This window comes from Leucopleurus acutus, assembly GCF_964270905.1.
Source record: "Leucopleurus acutus genome assembly, chromosome: 7".
Classification (NCBI taxonomy): domain Eukaryota; kingdom Metazoa; phylum Chordata; class Mammalia; order Artiodactyla; family Delphinidae; genus Leucopleurus; species Leucopleurus acutus.
The window spans coordinates 46,729,127-46,751,947 of record NC_139150.1 but is presented as its reverse complement, the minus strand read 5'-3'; the positions used below and the strand labels follow the sequence as shown (position 1 = coordinate 46,751,947).

The 22,821-nt window shown below is 38.8% G+C and overlaps 1 protein-coding gene across 2 annotated transcripts in view; it reads left to right on the top strand.

The window, feature by feature from the left end:
• TMC1 (transmembrane channel like 1) overlaps positions 1–22,821 on the top strand; it is a 142,158-nt gene that overhangs the window by 112,886 nt on the left and 6,451 nt on the right. For both annotated transcript variants that reach the window (XM_082842148.1, XM_082842149.1), the window contains 4 exons: positions 447–575; positions 11,018–11,085; positions 15,965–16,204; positions 21,188–21,313. In XM_082842148.1, the coding sequence (XP_082698274.1) occupies positions 447–575; positions 11,018–11,085; positions 15,965–16,204; positions 21,188–21,313 (563 nt within the window). The remainder of the gene's footprint in view (positions 1–446; positions 576–11,017; positions 11,086–15,964; positions 16,205–21,187; positions 21,314–22,821) is intronic.

The following is a 22,821-nucleotide window of genomic DNA, read 5'->3' as shown; positions in this document are numbered from 1 at the left end:
TACTGATTTGTAAAAGTTTTTAATGTGTTAGAGAAACTAGTTCTCCATCATATATGCCACAAGTACTTTTTCCAAGCTTGTCTTTTAATTTTATAAATAAAAAATTTATTTTATAAATAAATTTATTTTATTATCTGCTGTTTGCCAAGTTTTAAACTTCTGTGTTGTCATTATTTTCCTGTTTTGTGTTCTCATGTCATGCTTATAAAAGTTTCTCAGTAGGAAGGCTTCTGATACAGTGGTTTTGGAGCAGGAAATAATTATTTTTAGACTAATAAAATAGGGGTGAAACATTTTTTACTTGCTAGATATGCCTAACTAGTTTCTTTACCATTAGTTGCAGTTTTCAAGTTAATACTATTTAGAAAGCATGACAAATTCGATGTTAACATTAGGACCATTTGAAGGGAGAAATGCTCCTTTTAATACAGATAATATCTCAACAGGAATTTGTGCGGCTGACTGTTTCTGATGTTCTGACTACCTACGTCACAATTCTCATTGGGGATTTTCTCCGAGCATGTTTTGTGAGGTTTTGCAATTACTGCTGGTGCTGGGATTTGGAATATGGATATGTAAGTGTGATATTCATTTTTCTCTTATCAGATTATTCCTTTGTGCTTAGTCATTTACGTATACCATGCAAGAAGAAGAATTTAGGAGGTGGGATTGTCTTTTAGATGTCAATAAATGAAGACCAGTGAGTATAGTTTTAATTCAGAAGGGGGTCAGACTTGAGTCTCATGGCTTACAATAGTCTAGCAAAAATAGATTCTAGTAAAATTACAGATGGCTAAAGCAGCGGACTTCAACCTATCTGTTAAAATGGTGAACTCAATAAATCTTGGGCCTATAGTCAGCTCCCTCCCCATGAAGCTTGCTGGCATTTCTAGAAGCAGGGCAAGATGAGTAGTATCAACTGCACATTTTCTGTTTGCTTTGAATTCTACTAAGCAACTGCTGGACACTTATCAAGTGCATCACTGTGCAGTACGCTGGGGGGAGAAAGGAGTCAATGAACACGCTGCTTGCTTCATAAAGCTCACAGTCTAATGAGAGCTCAGCAGAGACACAGCTGGGGGCTCTGAAAGGCTCAGGGTACTGACAGGGCTCTGGCACCTGGTGGAGTAGAATTCCGGCAAGTTCATTTCCTTCCCCACAATAACAGCACAGGTTTCTCTGAGCTCCACTGGTGTTGATTCCATCACCAGCCCCCCACTATGCTCAACCCTAGGTCCCCCAACAAAGTTTGAGAGCGGCAGCAAAGCACACATCTCTCTGTCCGCCTTTGGCAAATGAAACTGTCATCTTGGGAAGTAGGACCTGAGGAGTTGATAGTATTGATACTCATTTGCTCAAGTATTTCCAGTGGCTTCTAAGTATTTAGAATGAATTCCAAATCCCTGTCCAAGGCCATCGATACCCTGTGTGATCTGCTTCTTTTTTTCTCTCTGAGCTCATCTCCTACCACTTTCGCTCTTGCTTTGTAAAGTCCACAAACACTGGGAGTCTTTCTTATGCTCAAACACAAGATGCTCCTTGCATCTGCCCAAATTGTTCTTCCCTCTAGGGGTGCAGGTTCCTAGAATTTGCCAGGGCTGATTCTTGTCATTAAGGACTCACCCCTAATATGTCACCTCCTTTGAGCTTTTCTCTGACCTTCCAATCCAAGGTGGCCCATCAGGCACTCTCTATTTCAGCACAGTTTTCTTTTCTTTATACGATGTATAACTGTTTGACATCTCCTTTTTTGAACGTGCTTATTATCTGTCTCCCTCTGTTGTAATGAAAGCTTTCTGAAAACAGAGGCCTTGACCTCATGCTTAGAGCTGTGCTTGTCACATGGCAGGTATTATGTTGTCTGGCTGGACTGGCTGACTCAGTGTTGAACCTCCACATCCTAGCGCCATCAAGGCAATGCCGTCTACTGACAGAACTCTGCCTGCTTCCAGGGATGTGCCCTGGAATCAATTCTGCCCTAGTATTCTTGAGCTAATGATGTTTCTCTTCTCACCAGTGAAGGGATATCCTTCCCTGCTGGTCTTCCTCCTGTCTCATGCCCTCTAGTTTCTGGACAAATCCTACGTTCAGAACTGTTTTCAAGACTCCAGGCTAGATTCTCTACCTGGCTACCTGACTTTGAGATTGTACCTTTTATTAAAAGGTCATCTGTCTCCCTCACTGAAAGTGTTTCTTGGAGGAGCCAGAAGCAGTTAGGTCATACTGTTTGGTGGACGACGGTGAGGTAATGCTATAGATCCAGAATGCCCTTGCGTTGCTTTCCCATTCCCTGCTATGAGGTATTCAGCTGGCTTGGTTTCATTTCTATTTTCCTTGCCTGACTCAGCTCTTCTGAAGCAGACATAAAAATTGCCATTTCTTCCTTAGACCATCACTTGGCTTATGTTTGCCTTTGATCCCTAACTGCTTTCTTCTTAAGTGCTAAAAAATTTTGCTTCACATATGAAGTCAATATAACATGACCTGGATGCATAAAAGCTGTAATTATATGACCGTAATTTATTATTTATTGAGTGCTGACAGTGCTCTTGGGTTAGAACAAAGTACAGGAAAAAAGACAAGTTTCTGTTTTAGGTCAGACAGAGTGAATTTGCTTCCATGTTACCTTTGGAAGGCTCACCAGAGAGAAGCTCAGCAGCAAAACAAGTTTTAAACCATTAGGGTTGGATGATGGGTCTTTGATATGGATCTTATTATCACTGACCCACCAGGTGGATAGCTTACACAGCTGAGTGCCTGCTAGGTACAAACCATTGTGAGCAAACCGCTGTGCCTGCTGACAAGAGGATACACAGATGTAAAAGCTGTAAGCCTAAGGAGAGGTTGCAAACGTGGGTCTGCAGGCTAGATTCAACTGACAGATATTTTTTTCTCTCGTCTGCAGTGTTTGTTTGTTTTTTTGTTTTTATGAGCTAATATTTTAAAGCTTGGAGTTTTACATTTAAAAAATATGGATTTCTTGGGACTTCCCTGGTGGTCCAGTGGTAAAGAATCCGCCTTCCAATGCAGGGAACGCGGGTCCGACCGCTGGTCAGGCAACTAAGATCCCCCATGCCGCGGGGCAACTAAGCCTGCATGTCACAACTACTGAGCTCACACGCCTCAACAAGAGAGCCCGTGTGCCGCAAACTACAGAGCCCACGCGCTCTGGAGCCTGTGCGCCACAACTAGAGAGAGGAAACCCGCACGCCACAACTAGATAGAAGCCCGCGTGCAGCAACGAAGAGACCACGTGCTGCAATGAAAGATCCCATATGCTGCAACTAAGAGCCGACACAGCCAAAAAAAAAATTTATGTATGTGGATTTCTTGTTTTTCTTGACATATTGAAAGGCCTGACAACATTAGACCCATATTCCCACTCTGGAGAAATTGGCTGGAGCTGAGGAATTACTGCCCTCTTCTGGTGGAACATTCATTCACCGATTCCTCACACTCTTTGCTACCCTTTAATCCTGCAAGCTCCCGTTGTCGGCACAGAGCAGGAAATGTAATTGCACATTGGAGAAACCACTGTGGGAGAGATCAATAGAAATACAAAGACAGGATGGAGTAAGAGACATTTGAGCCAAGTCTTGAAGGAGGATCAGAATTTCAAAAGACTGAGATGGAAGAAAGAATTCTCAGTGGACGGACTGATGGAAGGCAGGGCCCAGCAGCTGGAAAGTATGGGTGGTGCAGAAATCTAAAAAGGAAATGTTTTAGAGGATAAGAGGCCGATGAGAATGTTTCTTTGATATTCTGGACTTACTAATTGCCAGTATGAGTCCAGAAAGTACCTGTCATTGAAGCAAAAGAGAACCTGAGATGGGCAGAGAAGATACTTTTAAGAATCCTTTCAGGAATGAAAGAGAAACGTGTGTCCATTTCTGCCACCAAAAAAAAGAATTTTTTTTTCTGAACTTTAAAAATAATACCAGTTCATTGTTTAAAAATCTGGAAAAGGCAATATAAGGCAATATAAGCTTAATATGGAAATAAAAATCACAGGTAATCCCACCACTCACGACATGAATTGTAGAGTATTAGTGTTTATTTATATGTAGATAAACAAGTACTATAGATTTATATATAGTACTATAGATTTTTATAAAAATATATTGGCATGCATCCTATTGACTAGTTACTTGCTTTTCTTCACCTAACAGTGACCTTTTCTCTATGTTATTAACGGGTCTTCTATAATTTTTAAATGGCTGTGTGATAGTCTACATATGAATGTACAATAACTAGTTATTTTTTATTTGTTGTTAGTTAACTGTACCTAATGTTTTATTATTATATTAAACATTGTGATCGTATTTATTTATAGCCATGTAGATAAATATCTCCATAGATAAATCATAATCTTATGTAAAACTTATTTCCTTATGAGAAATTTCTCTAGGTTGAATTGCTCAGTTATAGAGGAGATATTTTTGAAAAAGTTCATTCACTTTTATAACAATAATTAACCTCTATAAAGTCTAAACTCTGCAGACTCCAGCATTAGATTCAGAGATTCACTGAATATTAAGGTTAGGTGGAGTTTTGACAAAATCAGTCATAATGCTTTTATTTTACATATAAAAAATTAAGAGTCTGAATTGGAGTTGCCTAAGTATATAGCCAGTGAATAAATAAGGACAATGAAATATCCTTCTGGAAAAGCCATTATGTTAAATATACTGAATTATACACTGGTTATATCTGAGTAAATGGGGTTAAAAGTGACTCTGTATATTTTCCAGTTATAAATTCATGGCCAAAGTATTACCACAACAAACCTATGAAGATGAATTGAGGTGGGAAAATTACTGGCTAGGAGCAGACTGTTAGACCATGTAATGTAAGTTAATCTTTCCTAAGACTTCTCTGAGCATAGCAGGTAGTTCTCAGTGTTTCTAAAGAGTTCACTGACTCATGGGAGTGGAATGGTTTGCTCCCAGAAAGGATTTTAACCACCCTGATTCAGCAAAACCGCCCTCAGTCCTCTTGTAAACTCTGGGTTTTCTGCAATAGTTCAACACAGAATGCCTTTAACTCTCACTTTAATTTATGTTGACACCATCCTTGCCGTTTGTCAATGAAGTAGGTAAATAGTATCCAGGAAGTAATGGACTGAATACATGGCATCGGGTAAGAGTATGTTCAATCTAATTAAAACCTCAGCTTGGTTAAACCTTGTTTAAAGTTACATTTTAAGGTGCTCCTTGTTGAATTTATGTGAATGGAAAATATGGGAGATTTTCCTGAGATCTGATGGAGTGCACGATTACCCATAAATAAGAGGCATATGATTCACAGACCATCAGAGTATATTACTAATCATATTATACTGTATTATATTTTTATGTAGAGCTTGCCATGTGTTAGAACATCTACAAAATGCTTTACATATATTATTCTGTGTAACCATACCAGCAATGCTATGAGGTAGATAATATTTTTCTACTTTACAGTAAACTGAGGTTTAGAGATTTTTAATAATTTGCTCAAAGACATATAACTGGTCAGTGGTGGAGGTAGAACTGAAATCCACATCTGATTGACTTCAAAGCCGTCAACCAGATTTCCATCATATTGAATTTTCACTGTAATGCTTACCCCTAGAAATTTCAAGCACTCTGCCAAAGCATGACTAATTCATGAGCCAATCCATAGCATTTGTAAGTCAAATGCTTAGACAGGTTTCTTGCTGTAGAATGGAATTAGCAGGAGGGGCTGGGATATAGAATTAGGAAATAAACTGATATTCCCTTTCTGGGAATGAGATACTATTTAGCAATCCAGGAAGATGGAATGATAAAGAGTCAGTAAGAAGTGATGGGTATCCAACAAAGGTGTGAGAACATGGGCAAAGGGACAGAATAGGCTGGACTGGACGGAGTCTATCTGCAGGCAACTAGGGTTATAGTGCAAAGCCCTGAGGTGCTGAATCAACCTAGTAGACGAGGGTTGGATTTGTTCTAGGTTAGTAGTTCACTAATTTGAGCATATATCAGAATGCTCTGAAGGCACATGAAAACACAGGTTTCTGATTCCTTAGATCTGGGGCAGGGCCTGAGAATTTACTTTACTAAAAAGTTCCCAGGTGTTGATGCTGCTTCTGGTCTGGGGACCACCCTTGAGTGCCATTGCCCCAGTGCCACAGGCCAGGCCAGCCTGCAGCTCTAAGCAGTGTGATTCCAGCTGTGGGAAATGAGATTTGTGTGACGAAAGTCAGGCAGGTCATTGCAATGACAGAATTATCTCTGAGATCCTGAATTGCATTTCACAATATCCAGAGGTTGATGGTTTGCCCCAAATAATTAAACTTGCAGAGAGAGGATGGGTTTTCTTAGGCTTTTCGTCCAGTGAGTACCATATGTTTTCCTTCTGGGTAGATAACTGACTCTAGCCCACCACAAACAAAGGTCTAAAAATAAAGCAAGAAAATTTCTAGTTCCTTGACTATTACGGACCCCAACCCAAATCCAGATTGGCTTCTCTGTTGCTGGCCCCTAAAAATCTTATTATGGATGAGCAGTCCTTAGGGACTTTATTACACTTACTCCATTTGAATCATTTTGTTAACTCGGGTTACGAGAAAACCTGTTTTTTCTCAAGCATCATTTACCTTTAAGCTTTTTATATTTTAGAGGCAACACTTTGCAAATTGATTTACACTCATATTATTAGTGTATTGGCTTTTTTTAAAAAAAGAAACTATAGTATGATCTCATATTTTTAAAAATCCACCTCTAAAAGAATGAGCCTTGAATTTCATACCCTGTGTGTGTGTGTGTGTGTGTATGTTTGCTTTCTTTCATTTGTTTCATTTTTAGAGTGGAATTTTCTGAGTTTAATGAATGGAGTATAAATTCCATTTTTAAGGTGTTTAGAGAGAAGCAATTTTTTTTTTTAACATTTATTCATTTGGTTGCGCTGGGTCTTAGTTGTGGCAGGCGGGCTCCTTAGTTACGACTCACGGGCTCCTTAGTTGTGGCTCACCAGCTCCTTAGTTGCAGAACGTGGGCTGCTTAGTTGCAGCTCGAGGGCTTCTTAGTTGTGGCATGTGAACTCTTAGTGACAGCATGCATGTGGGATCTAGTTCCCTGACCAGGGGTAAACCCAGGCCCCCTGCATTGGGAGCACCACCACGGAAGTCCCAAGAAGCAATTCTTTAATAACTGAGTCAACCAATTACAGATTTTAGATTAGAAAGGGATCTTAGAAATTATCTAGTTCAGGAGTAGGCAAACTTTCTCTGTAAAAGATTGCACAATAAGTATTTTCACTTCTGCAAGTATGTTATTGTGGTGTAGTGAGAAATGTATATTTTGGTCTTCATTCCAATTCCCGGCTGGAGCGCCTAAAATTTTTGTAATTTACAAAGCAGTGACGGTGCTAGGAACATCTTTTGTTCTTATATTTAGTCTTTAACCCTGGCTCTTGATGCAGAGTTCCTAAATTCCTTGGAATATTGTGGGTGATAGGAGCATTATTTTTTCCAATGAGGCAGCTCTTGGTGGGCTCCTGGATAGCTTCAGTTTGGGGGCTGGTCAGCAGAAAGACCTGACCATAATTAGAAACTTGGAAATTTCAGCCTCATCCCCCCATCCTCCAGGGAGGGGAGAGAGGCTGGAGACTGAGTTAATGATTTTGTCCCTGTGATGAAGTCTCCATAAGAATCTCTGAACCCTGGGGTTTGGAGAACTTCCATGTTGCTGAACACATTGGGGTGCCAGAAAGAGGGTGCACGTGGAGAAGGCAAGGAAACTCTGTACCCTTTCCCTCGTACTTTGCCCTATGCACCTCTTCCATCTGGCTGTTCCTGAGTTGTATCCTTTTATAATCAACCAGTAATCTAGTAAACAAACTGTTTTCCTGAGATCTGTGAGCTACTCTAGCAAATGATCAAAGCTAAGGAGGGAGTCGTGAGAATCTCCAGTTTACAGCCCATCAGTCAGCATAGGTGACAACCTGAGCTTTCGATTAAAGTGTGAGGCTTTCATCTAAAGTGTGGGGCAGTCTTGTGGCACCAAGACCTTAACCTGTGGGATCTGTGCCAACTCTGGACAGTTACTGTCAGAATTGAGTTAAATTGTAGGACATCGAGATGGTATCCACAGAAAGTTGGGAAAATGCTTGGTTTGGGGGAAGAACCTATACATCTGTGTCAGAAGTATCATGAGTAGAGTGTAATCATAGAGGAAAACAAGTGATTTCCCTTGCATCAGGCCATATGGTCTCTGTTGTAACTATGACATTCCTGTTTTCATCCCAGACAGCAATAGACAATACAGAAATGAATGAATGTAGCTATATTCTAAAAAAACTTTATTTACAAAAATTGATGGTGGTCCAGATTTGGCTCATGGGTCATAATGCACCAACCCCTGATCTAGTTCATTTCATTAGTTTATCTGTGAGGAAACTGAGGCCTGAATTGATTAGTGACTGGCTCAGCTCACTCAGCGAGCAAATGGCAGGGCAAAGTCTCATACTCGAGTCTGAATCCCAGACGAGTGTCTGTATCACAAAACCACTTGTCACAGTAGGGAGTGTAGAGGTACCCTTTCTCTGCATCCGGTCAATCAATTTATGCATCAAAGATTTTATCCCTCCAGCTGCCCCTGCTGCACACACAGTATGAAACCAAGGGTTCCTAGTGTGTCCTTTGTGCTTTTCTGGTCACCTGGTTATAAAAATATCTCATCTCAAATGGCCTTTAAGAGGTTTGTATGCTTGTGAGAATAAAAGAAATGTACTTCTAAAAGTTTGAATTTTTTTCATTTTCCTTAGTTTGGTGGGCTAAATCTGACACTCTTCTAAAGAGGCCAAGGTTGAAGGTTTGATGCTTAAACGGACACAGAGAAGAGCTGTTCCAAGGCCACAGATGGTGCAGACCACCGACTGAGCATTTGTCACATGTGTTCTGTGATCTCAGAGGGCTCCAGGAGAAAAGGGGAGTTGATCCAGAGCAAAGTGCTCCTGGGGAAAGAGAAAGACTCAGAGCTAACGTTTCTCCAGATTAGAAGCAATTCATTTTCTTCGTTTTCCATGAAAACCACACTTTTTTCATTGTTGATTTTAGAACAAAAACTGTCAACCTAACCTCTTTGCATCTTAAGAACATTAAGCTTCTTGATGATCTGCAAACTAAGTGAAACACTTTGCATATTCTTTAGTAGTATCTTGAGTGAATTTTTGTTGAAATCATCTGTCATCTTTGTCCTCCTTATATAGGGTTATTTATTTTTTCATTATGTATCATCTTATTATTATTATATCTTGCTATTTAACCATTCTTTTTATGTCAGACTTGGCATCTACTACCTGAATCTGTTACAAGGCACATCGCACATACCTTTCAGTTAACTAGGAGAGTACTGTTGCCTTTTGGGAAGTGATGAATTTGACGCCTGGATTCAAGAATTCTTGAGGCAGAGTGTTCAAAAATTGTGAAAGATTTGTTGGGGCTCCAAATCAGAGACCTATTTTATCTTCTTACAAATATATTTTTGGGTGCTTGGGTTTAAGAAAAACTGAGACACTCTCAGGTTGTTTGATTTTGTATGTGTGTGTGTGCACATGAGCGTCGTGCTGTGCGTATATATGTGTGCTAGGGAGGGAGTTATTATGAGGATACATGTGGTCTGAAGCCACACCTGCAGGTGTCAGGATCTGGGGCAGTAATCAGGTCCTGCCACTCTATTACTCTCTCTTTGTGGTCCTCTCACTTTATATTTTTTGCTGTTTGCTTTTTCTCTTGTTACCAGTTAGTCAATTTCCTGATTGATTATTCTCTATCTCAAATTAAATAGGAGCCAGCTTTATTGTCTTTGCTAATTAGCATTACTCCATTGACAGAGCTTTCTTTCTAAGATGCCTAATGTGTCACCAGGAAGCCTTTGGATGGGTCCTCCTAGGACAGATACCCACCTCAGTTCCAATTGGTGTCCCCTGTGTACAAAGAACAGCCTGGTGCTGCTGCCCTGAGTAGGATGGTATCATTTAGGAGTGAACACTGGACAATGAGTTGAATAACTTCTTAAACTTTCATTGTATTGCTCTCTCTCTCTTTTTTTTTTTTTTTTTTGGCGGTACGCGGGCCTCTCACTGTTGTGGCCTCTCCCGTTGCGGAGCACAGGCTCCGAACGCGCAGGCTCAGCGGCCATGGCTCACGGGCCCAGCCGCTCCGCGGCATGTGGGATCTTCCCGGACCGGGGCACGAACCCGCATCCCCTGCATCGGCAGGCGGACTCCCAACCACTGTGCGACCAGGGAAGCCCCTCTATATTTTTTATTGTAAAAGAAATTCACATTTTTTTATAAAAGTATTTTAAATACGCAAAACTTAAAGAAGAAAATAAAAGCATAATCCATCACCCACATATAACAACTATTAATTTTGCCGATCACTTTTAAGTTTTTTCTTTATGCATAGTTTCATATTGAGTAGAAAAAATAATGTATAAGTTTACATATTTTTTGTTTAACATTAGAGCATAGTTTTCTCTTGGTTATATAAATATCCTTCCAACGGTGATTGTAATTAGCTGCAATATATATCATAGCATAGTTAAACTGTATTTCCTTAACCAGTGTTGGACATTTAGATGGTTTCATCTCTGCTTCTTAAAATTTGTTAGCATTTAGGATTATTTTGTTAAAACCAATTTCTAGAAGTAAATTTACAGGGTCAAAGAGGATGAAGTTTTAAAAACTTTTCATATGTATTGTCAAATTGTTTTCTAAAGGTTTACTCCAAGTTTTACTTTCACCAGCAGTATATGAGAGCGTATGTCTCATCACACTTCCACAGCATCGAATGACAGAATTTTAAAATGTCTTACTGTGTTAAAAAAGATGCCTTATTATTTTATTGCTAATTATTTATTGTATTGATTATTCTGCTGTTGTTGCTGCAAGAAAGTAGTTGCAAGTCTAGCCATACCTATATAGAAATATGAAACACTTGCCTTTCAGTTTTTGCCATTTGAGATGCTAATACAGTGAATGTCTCCTCTAGCCTTCATACACCGAATTTGACATCAGTGGCAATGTCCTCGCTCTGATCTTCAATCAAGGAATGATCTGGTAAGCCAGCTGTGGACAGTTTATCACTTGAAGAAAGCCTCCAAGATCATTTTTGCATGAAGCACTGTAGCCTGGTCTTAGAGAAGTCCACAGTCTGTATCTAACTCAACATTTGTCTTTTTGCAAAGTGAATGGCTATGAAGAGTTTACTTTTTTTCCCCATATTTTAAATCTTAATTCTAAAAGGCATCTGCCTGTTTTGCAGAGCACTCCTTCATCAAATACTGGGAGTCTAGGTTCTGGCTTCTAGATTATTTGAAGGCTTTTTATAATTTCATATCCTGTGATACTAGGATCTGACAGTGAAACATTAATGATCCCATTACCCCATGTTAAGAATGAAAGAAATTAGTGTAAGGTCTTTCCAAGAAACTTATTTTATTTGCAGTCACTATTGAATATGTTTTAAATGGAATTTATAGCTACTTTAAAAACTATTAGCTTACCAAATCCAGTAGTTTATAGAGATGAAATACATGTTTTAGGAAGGTTTAGTTAGAAATATGATCTTTATTTAGTAATTTGTTTCATGGGGCCACTTGCACATCGGAATTATTTCTTTTAATGTACAAAGGATTGTTATATCTTTTATTAAATGAAAGCATTTTCACTGTAAACTTTGACAGGTTAAGATGAGTTGATACAGTAGAAACCATTTTTGACTTTAAAAATGGAATCATAGCAGGAGATTCATCTGTGGACCGTGTGTCTTGAAAATCTGTCACTCTTAACTAAGAACACCCCAACCCACAAGCAGTTACAACTGAGCTTCTTTATCCCATTGACACAGATCTAATATTGTGCCAATCACACCATTGTCCTAGGTGCAAGTACTAGTTACTGGGGTCAGTTTTTGTGCAAGCTTCATCTATTACTCAACTCCTTCAACCATAGCTAGTCTGAATTGTTAAACCTTTGTGAGAGCAAACCTCTCTGCAAAAGTAAAAATGATCTTGCCTCAGTAATATAAAGACCACAGTCAAGGGCCTCATCATCCTGCCTTGGGGCCTGTCAGATTTCTGTGCCTCACTAGGTCAATCAATCTGAAGAGAAGACTATGAAAAGATCCTCCTCTCCATTGTCAGGTATGTTTAAAAACGTGATTCCTGTTCCCTTGCTTTCTAAATTTTACAGGTTATGGCTTATATGTCCAGAGAGTCATTAAGGAGTGAAATGCATCCTTTCTTCTCCAAGCAGGGAGGAAAGTCAAGGTGGCTCAACATGTGACTATCACCAGAGATAGCAAAGGGCTCAGCTTCCAGATCTTTCGTTTCCTGTAGGGGATTCTGCTGTCATGGCAGAAAATGGCTAACGGTGCTATTGGAGTAATGAGAAACCACTGCCTTATATCAGTTTTAAAACTCCCTGGCTCTTATGCAGAGTGTCGTAAATCCCTCAGGCCTGGCGTGGCGCCATTTGTGCAGACATATGCTGCAAGTCTGTTTCTTGTTCTTTCATAGTGAAGACAACAGATTGGCCTAGAAATTTGTTTTCATTGTCAGCAAAGCTCTTATAATTGTGTCCTGATTTGTTTCACTTGTAATTTTGCACCTATTTAGTCCACTGTTGTTCATATTGAAATTCTTAAATATCTAAACAATCTTCTCCAGTTTTCTCATGGGCAGACCCATCGTCAAAATCTTTGCAGTATCATTACACTATCACTTTCTATGTATTCAACCTTCAGATATTGGTCAAATATTGCTTCCGGTTAGTTGAAGAGGACTTTAGAAAGTGATTGTGTTTTTTGAGTGTACTAAGATGTTCACACACTTCCCAGAGTTCTAGAAGCAAAATACTGAATAACTATTATTCCCCTTCAGGTCAACCCTTTGTACAAATGGTCTTTTCCTAACTGCCAGGAAGTTGGTGACAGGGTAGGGATGTGGTGTGGGGAGTGTGTAGTCTAGGTTTAGAAGGTTCCCTTGTACTCACACATGTAATCCACTATTTTATGAGGCATAAGGATCTGATGCCTAAGTATGGCCATTTGCTACAGAAATGATCAAAAGAGGATGGAGATTTTGTGTTCAATTTTATTGGTTTGTGACTGGAGACATTCAATAACCGCTTTAGGAGTTTCTGAGTAATGAAGGTTATTTACACCGATGTTATTAAAGTCAAACAATTATAGGTAACATCCATTTTTTTATGAATTGGCTGATATGATCAGTAAAACTATATTATACACGTCTTTTTAAAATAGCGTAGGTTTTGTCATCATATTTTTAAATGATGAAAGCATATCATATCTCTACTCTATCAGAGCAGGATGTAGCTGAGGCAGAGCACACACAGTGAGAAAGAAGATAGGTTTAGACGTTGTTCCAATGCTGTCTCCTGTGTCTCCCTGCCACTCTTGTCACTTTCTGCTACCTCATTTTCTCACTTGATCAAATGTGAATAATTTACCTGACACGTACTGTGTCACTGGAACAATAAGAAGAGCTAAATAAAAGAAGCTTTGATTTGCTTTGATCTTCTTGGAAGAAAAGCATTTTATAAGCCTAAGGTATTACAATGATCTTCAACTGACAGATGACGGGATCAGGTCTGGCTAAGGGACTTAGTGAGCTGAGCTGATTAGTGAGTCAGGGGCAAAGAAAGAATGAGCTTTAAGATTCAGATATCACTGTGCCGGGATCTCTTTTTCTAGGATAATGTTCTTGAGTCATTTGTTCAAAATGCCTATGTGATATTTATTTTGAAATTCTGAAATTTATTTATCTATAGATGCACTTACATATATGAGTGTCCATATGTGTGCATACAGATAAACAACGCATGCCTATGTATAGGTACACATATATGTGGCTTTAGGCAAAACTGTATCTTAGGATAGACTAGGTTGTGCAGCAATTAAATACAAACCCCCAAATCTCAGTGGCTTAGAAAAGGAAAAGTTTATTTCTTATTTACTCCATGTGTCCAATGTGAGTTGTTAAAGGACTGTGCTCATGTTAGTTACTCTCACTGTGGAGTCATAGACTGTGATAGAATAGGATCCATGTGGAACATCACTGGTCAGAGCAGAGAGAGAAGAGAACAAAAAACCCTACAGCGCTATTAAAGTTTCCATCCCGTAGTGAGACACTTCATCTTTATCTCTGTTTTACTGGCCAAAACAAATCACATGGCCAAGCCTGACTTTTAGAAGGGGGCAGGCACAATCATCTGCAAGCATGTTACATTACAGACGTTGGCATTTGGGAATATAATCTAGTGCTTTGTAATTCTGACCCCTCAGCTCGGACTGTCACTCCCTTACTTGCTCATGTTTCTGGGGTTCCAGATTCTCTCTTGCTATCCTGTAACCAAGATACACAGTATTGCTCCAAAGTTTACCCTCATTTAAAAAAAAACGAATGAACTTTATATCTTAGAGAAGTTATAGGTTCGCAGCAAAATTGAGTGGAAAGTACAGAGTTCCCGTATACCCCCAGTCCCCACCCACGCACAGCCTTTCCCACTGTTGACATCTTCCACCACGCTGTACATTTGTTGTCACTGATGAACCTACATGGACAAATCATCATCACCCAAAGTACATACCATTTTTTTAATAGTTTAACTTTCTACAAAATCTATGGTCAATTCAGTATGTTAAATGTTTTTCAGATCTGTTGTATGGAAACCTATCAACAACACAGCACAAACTGTAGCAGATTAGCACTTTTCAATGAAATGGTTTAATGTTGGATTGCACAAGTTCAATTATAGCCAAAACTAACTTCCTCATCTAACTCAACCCCCCGCCCTCCATAATATACCAAATTTACATTGGATTGATTTAAAAAATTATTCTACATAACCAGGAAATATAACATGCAAACCCTAACTAGAATTGCTGAAGGTTTTATTATATTTGGGACAGTTTAAAAGATAGGATTCTGCTTATACTTCTGAAATAAGTGTACATGTATCCTCTTTTGAGTTTCGGATTAATAAATTGCCATTATGGTGCTGATGGATTTTCTCATCAAAGAAAATTGAAATTTATTTTGTTGAAATAATAACCACTGAAGCTGTCAAGTAAGGGTGACCTCACCCAAATGGTTCCTGTTTAAAAGTGACATTTGAAAATACTTTTTAAAAATCTCATGTACTGACCAGTGGATTTCCTGGACAAGCTAAAATAAGAAAGTAAACAGATAAACTAAATTAAATGGATGTGTCAAATTTTCATTTCATAAACACATAAAGCTTACAATGGAATATCAACAAAACATAGTATCTTGTGAGGCACAAATACATAATTCCCATTGGCTCTAAAATACCATAACGGCCACAAATAGAAAATAACATCAGAAAAACTTACTTTAACATTTTCTCTTTCATTAAGTAAAAATTAATTAGCTATGACAAAATAATTAATGCACATATGCAGTTTATTTGAATATAATGGGTGATTTTAAGGGTTAATTATAAAAAAAGCTAATTTTTAAAATTTTGGGGGGAAGTTTTTTTTAAAGCGAAATTTTTAGATATATTAACGATATGAATATTAGGGGAAAGTAAATTTTTTTTACAAGTAGAAGAGAGAAGTAGAACAAATGTAATACACTGTTTGGTCTGTTGTAGTTTAAAGTTACTAATGATAAGTGGATATAGTTAGCGATCAGCAGAGTTTCTGTGAAAGACTTCAGTACACAATATCTGCAATAATGGGGAAGATAGTAAAATGTGTACAGGAGATAGTAAAATGTGTACAGGAAATAGAATTAGTTAAGTTTATTAACATGAAGGGTTTACGTGATTGAAAGTGGCAAACACATTTTCTGCCTTTGGCAAATAAGCATGATGTAAAATAAATACGGACTGTGTGACTTTGTTGGGGCGTGAAGCTCCATGGTGAGCAGAGCTCTGTTTTTCTTTCCAGGATGGGCTCCTTCTTCGCTCCCAGCCTCCCAGGCATCAATATCCTTCGGCTCCACACATCCATGTACTTCCAAGGCTGGGCTGTGATGTGTTGCAACGTTCCTGAGGCGAGGGTCTTCAAAGCTTCCAGATCGAATAACTTCTATCTGGGGATGCTGTTGCTCATCCTCTTCCTGTCCACCATGCCCGTCCTGTACATGATCGTGTCCCTCCCACCATCTTTCGACTGTGGCCCCTTCAGGTTCTTGCCTTTGCAATTTCTTTTGGGCAAAGTTTTCTTTCAGGGGTGGAGATGGGAATGGTCACTCGTCGTATAAGCTATTTTTTCCCCCCAAACAGTGACATTTTGGTCTGTAGGAATTGAGCTCTTTTAGATATTCAGGCTCATTATGTGACATGGAAATTCTTAAGCAAGATCCGTCTATTGATATTTTCTCACTTAGCAATCATAAAAGGGAAAATAACTGCTCCAGGCTCCGTCCGTGTAAAATATGTACACTGAATCTGAGCTATTTCTGTATACGGAGTTAGCGAAGAGCAAGGTTTGATTACACTCATCTGGATATGAACATTTTCCTGATGCTAGGTCATCTCATTCAGACATTGGAAGCTATTGTTACTTTTCACATGAACCACCTAATTGAAAATATAAAAGAGGAAGGAAGGGAGGGAGGGAGGAAGGAAAAAAGAAAGATGACTCCACAAGCTACCTAGGAAATGGGATCATTATTAGATAATAATGAATATAAAGAGGGTCACATAATTTATAATCCAAATCTACATGCTAGGAAAAAAATTAAGGATGTTCCTCGTGTATATTCTCCTCAAATAACAAGAATAAATCACACAAGTCAGTCATAAAGAGTCAAGAAGGCTCTTTGATCCAACTTAGAAATATACTTTTCTACAGTTCTCTATGACAGCATTCCCTGTGACACTTACCAAGAAAGCAAAAGTTTCCAGATCTGGAGGATTGAGATTTCATTCTACCACAAGTCCGCCCAAGAATCTCTACCTGTTGAGTCACTGATCAGCATGCATTTGGGTTATTTCTACTTTTCAGTGGGAAAATGTGAATACAAAAAGCCATGTGAATGACAAGCATGATGCAATAGTGGACATGTATAATTTCTCCTTCATGCTGTCAGACCCAAGTTATTAAATTAAAGTCAAAATATTCTTTGCCCACAGACTTAAGTATAAAAGAAGCATTTTCATTCTAATAATAGTCTGTTATTACTGCTTTCCTGGACATAAAGAAAGAAAATGTTAAGCCTACTGATTGTGCAAAAACAGCTGGAGTTCTGTCATACATATTAAGGAAGCTGAAGTTGACAAGTCCTGTTCCCCCGCCCCACCCAGGTGGGGGGAAGTAAATAATGCAGACAGTGACATCTGGAGGCTAAATATGAAACTACAGTTTTGAAAGAGCAATTGGTCTTAATAAAGCTCAGGGTACAAAGTTCAAGAGACAAGTCATCTAAAGACTTTAGTTAATTGCAAATTACCCACACAACTAAATATCCAGGATAAGTTTTAGATGTGCTTTTAACTTTTTAATTGGAAGTGGGTCCTTCTCAGAAAAACATATCAAAGGAACTTAGTTGTCTGCCAGGGAAACCCCACAAGGTCAACATGGAGCTGGGTGGTGGTAACAAAGGTCCATTAATATTAAAAATATCATTGAGCTAGTCACGTACCATGACTGCACATTTTAGCTTTTTGCATCCTGACTCCTTTGCCTCTCTTTAAATCACACTGAGTTACTATGATTTTAATGAATAAAAGTCTGTGTCTAACACATAGTATCTGACTTTGACCAACTGTTTCCTAATTGGCAAACTTTGGCAGATGAGCAGCATGTATATCACTATTTTGAGATCAAGGAAATTTAAATATTTTCAGTAGAGTATTGGGAAAGGGGTATCTCTGTCCTATTTAGATAGTCTGTTGTTCCTGGAGCAAAAGAATGTATACTTGGTTTATTCTCTAGATTTTAAAGCTTTAAGCATTGTTCTGCCTTGGTAGTGAGGTGAGAAAGGATATATTAGTAGGAGACTCATGACTTGCCATCCTTTTGGACCCTGAGTTTGAGGTGGTTTGACCAGCCTGCCTAGTGAAGTGTATCTGACCCTACTTGGCACCTGGGTGGGCAGCAAATTGGTAAACGTGCATTTGAGGTAGGTTAATAGGGAAAGCACAGTAATGGCCAGGCTCTCCCAGGTGCATGTATGTTTTCAGGTAAGGTGGCTACAATACCTTAGAAGACCCATTCTGCAAAGCAATTTGATGAGATAGTCTAGCTTGTTCTGGTTTCATAAGAACTGGCTAGGGAGGGTGAATTTTCCAGAAAATTATTCCAGTAGGCTATTAAGTGGATTTACCTTAACAGTTTGACAATTAAAAAACTATTTCTTTGGTGTCCAGATGAAGAAAATTCTTCTAATTGCTCTACCACATTTCCTGACACTTGATGTTTCTCCCCCAGCTCCCTCACTAATAATTCTGGACAATTTGTAGTTCTCTAGGTTCTCACACACCTCCCTGCTAACATTATGGTAATTATAACTTCATGTATTTTCATCTAACTGCAAAGGTAATACGTGTTTATCCTAGAAAAACCAGAAATTATAGAAATTTTCGCATGAAAATAAACACTAACCAAAGACCTGAAATAACAACTCTCAACATTTTTTTGGCATTTTGTATTCTGGTTTTCTTCTTATGCAGATTTTTAAAATAACTGAGATCATATAACATGTATAGGTTTATGTTATATTGTGACACTGCTATTACATTACTCACTTGATGTGTTGATTTTTCTTAATAGTGTAGCTGACTTCTAGAGTTTAGGGACAGAATATTTTCATCCCTGTGAGTCAAAACACAGTAGAGTGTTGGCCGTAATTTGAGTTAATGAATGAAGAATGACTGTTTGTCATGCACTAAGCACTAGAAGAGATGTAGGTGTACATTGGGCATTGATTCTGGCCAGGTGGACCTTTCGGTCTGGCTGAAAAGACAGACATAGACTATTCTAATTAGGGTGGATAGAGCTATGCCCAAGAGAGCTATAGATTAACTTCAGTAACATTTCACTTGGCTGTATACTCGCAACAGGCTGGAAAGGACTTCTGGGAATATGCATACTTTGGTTCACCTGTCAGAAAAAGGGAGTGCCAGGATTTGTAGATGCTTCTATAGTTTGTGTATAATAAAAGATCTGGACTCCTGGTAAGAGACCTATCCTGGAAAAAGCACCCAAGAATCCTCAGAGATACTAATAACTTCACATTTCTCATACACTGGATGCAAAGAAGACCTTTGTGGGTAGGGACGATTTTGTAAAATTCCAGTTCCCTCATTCTGACATTCATCAAACACAGCCCTAGAGGCTGGAGAAGGTGGGGTGGATTGTCTCATTTTTTCTCATCCTCCTTGCCTGTCTCCTCATTCTGGCTGTATTCCATATGTCATGGTCATGAAGCATGGTCAGCTAGAATGGATGAAGAATGAGAAACCTTAGTACAATAGGTTGATATAATCTTAAATTGTCAGTAAGCTTCATCCCCCCTTATGTATCATAGGTCTTGCTAATTAGCGTGTAGATCTATAATTTGTGAAGCAAAATTTATACCTCTGTAGTCCAGTGACTCCTGACAAGATACTTGAAGTCACTCTCAGTCTATTAAAAGATACTGGAGAGAAAAGAATCTGATCTGGAACTTGTGGGTCATGTTCAATTAGTAGTTAAGAATGTATAAAGGTCAAAAACCAAAAGTGAAGCCAAAATATTTGACTCAGTGTTATGCCAACCTTTATTCTCATGATACATACAAATTGCTGATAAATAATGCAATATCTTCTCTGAAAATTACATCATTTCATAGTAGAATCAATATGTATATACAGAAAAAAATAATTTGTCATGATGGGTGTTACCTGATAATGCTGAATATTATATACCAAGTTAAGACAGACATCCTGCTCTCATTTCTCTAGTTTATAGGGGCTGAGAACAAACTCACTAAGGACCTTTGCTTTTTTTTTTTTTTTTTTTTTTTTTTTTTTTGGGTACGCGGGCCTCTCACAGTTGTGGCCTCTCCCGTTGCGGAGCACAGGCTCCGTACGCGCAGGCTCAACGGCCATGGCTCACGGGCCCAGCCGCTCCGCGGCATGTGGGATCCTCCCGGACCGGGGCACGAACCCGTGTCCCCTGCATCAGCAGGCGGACTCTCAACCACTGCGCCACCAGGGAAGCCCAGGACCTTTGCTTTTTAGGCTTGTTTTCTTTCTCTTCCCATTTTCTGCTCTTAGCTGGTATTCATTAGGGCCCGTCCAGAAGAAATACTGAGAGAGAAAGGATTCAGCATTCAGTGCAGTTACCTATTAATAGCTCAGATGAAAGAGGTCTGGTGGAAAATGAGATAGAAGCTATAACATGGAAAGAGATATTAGATTATTTGTGGATTTTATGCCATTAAGCTATTCCTTATGCTCATTTCCAAGGCTAATTAAAAAAACTGAGCACACTATTTGTTCAGCCCAAAGAAAGTATTCTCATATAAGAACAGCTGCTGAGGAGTAGACTTACAAGCTATTTATAAAATATATTTTCATACATATATAAGGTATATTTATATTTTATATAATATATTTGTTCCCAAGTAACCCAAATCTTAGAAATATAGCTTTAAAAAATCTTCTCCTGGAGGGAAGGGATAAATTGGGAGATTGGGATTGACATATACACTGCTATATATAAAATAGATAACTAATAAGGACTTACTGTATAGCACAGGGAATTCTACTCAATATTCCATAATGACCTCTATGGGAAAGGATTCTTAAAAAGAGTGGATTATATATATATAACCGATTCACTTTGCAGTACACCTGAAGCGAACACAACACTGTAAATCAACTATACTCCAAAAAAAAAATTTTTTTAAATCTTCTCCTAATGCTGTGGTTAATTTCCTAACTGCTTTGACTATGTGTTTGTGTTGGCATAACATTTCTCATATCTTATCCATTTGTTGACAGTATGAGGCCAAAGTGTCAGGAGTTGTAGCTAAACATCAGATTTCTAACCTGAAAGAGTACTTAGGCAATGTTTGAGAAAAATTTCTAGTTTTCTTGCTATAAACATAGTTTTTACATCTTGCTATAAACATGGTTTTTACATCTGTTTTAAATGAACTTCTCTCCTTTTTTTTTTCAGTGGCAAAAATAGGATGTTTGAAGTCATCGGAGAGACACTGGAACATGATTTTCCAAGCTGGCTGGCAATGATCTTGAGACAGCTTTCTAATCCTGGATTAGTTATTGCTGTTATTTTGGTTATGGTGTATGTGCTTTCCCTCCTCATAGAAAGAGCCTTTGTAATGTTCTTCCTGCACCTTTTAAGTTTCAGCGTTTTCAACTCTCTTTCTCCCCAGGGGTTGTGCTGTAACCTAACCAATTCAGCACTGATTACGTGGTGGTGAGAGGCTAAAATTCATGAGCCATATTCTGATCCTATTGCATGTAATTTACAGCCATCTGCATCTGTCTTTGCCTGCCTAGGATTATAAGATTTGTTTCCCAAGTAACCAAAATAATTATCAGTAAACAGCTACAGCAAGGGAAACATAAACACTAAATCTAATCAGCACATCAAGCTTCCTCCCCACCCCCCGACCTCCACCTTTTTTCCATAAAGCATATGGCTGTGAATACACAGAAGTGATGAGCCTCTAAGTTAATATTCCCCTTGAGGGCCCTATAGGCTATATTTCAGGGCTAAAGGCTTAAGGGGTCTTAGAAATTACCCTGTCCTTCTTCCTAGAAGGCCATTAATAACTATGTCTGCCCATGATGATAGAATCAGAGGACCAGAAGGGTCTTGGAAAGGTCACTTAGTCTATCCTTTCGAAGTCAGAGATGATATCCAAAGGGGAACTTGAGAGGGGTCTTTTGTTCCTGTATTACTTTCATTGGTTTCTGAGTCTTGGCCACCACAGGTAAACTTACATTCTAAGCAAAAAAAAAAAAAAAATATATATATATATGCTTCCTATGGAAGAGCTACAAAAAGTGCCCCAGTCCTTCCTTTCAAACCCCAAGGCCTTCCTAAATAAAAAGTCTAGAACTGCCACTGATCTCAGTCAAGGAGGGCAAGTATGAAGTCACCCTCGTGGACACTTTAGTGGAACAAAGCTGACACAAAGGGTTGGATTTGTTTAAATAAAGGTAAAACTAGGAAATGTCAGGGAGAGATTGGGAGAGAAATCCCAGTGGTTTAAGTAAATGAACTGGGTTCTGGGCCAAGTTGTTAGGATCGTCTCTGTGATGGTCGTGGTCACAAGCCACATCAGTGAGGGCAGGTGTCATCTTCAAGTTTATAAATTAAGAAACTGACTTGGAGGAGGGAAGGGATTTTTCCCTCAGTGAGAATACATCAAAAATGACAATAGTAGGGCTTTGACAGTAAATCCAGCACTCACCCCTTTACACCATGATGCTTTCTTTGAGGGAGAGCTAATAGCCTGTAGGGATAATTAAATAGTAAAACAGATTATTTTATGTAGTACAGAACCTTGATCATGGGGTGCCATTAAGAATCTGATAGTAAATCTCTGGTGCAGATGTGTTAGAAAATGACTTGCTGGATGCAGCATGTTTCACCAGATGGCCCTGGAAGTGATTTTCCTTCTTAGTGTTTTTACAATACAGTGGCTTTTGAGAGCGTGGCTTTTAGGAGTCAAGGCCTTTTCGTGGTAAAAAAGGAGGTCTTGTTTTAAAACACACACACTCAAAACAATGTCAGATTTTATGACTATATTCTTGACTTATTGAGAGAGATTTATTTTTAAG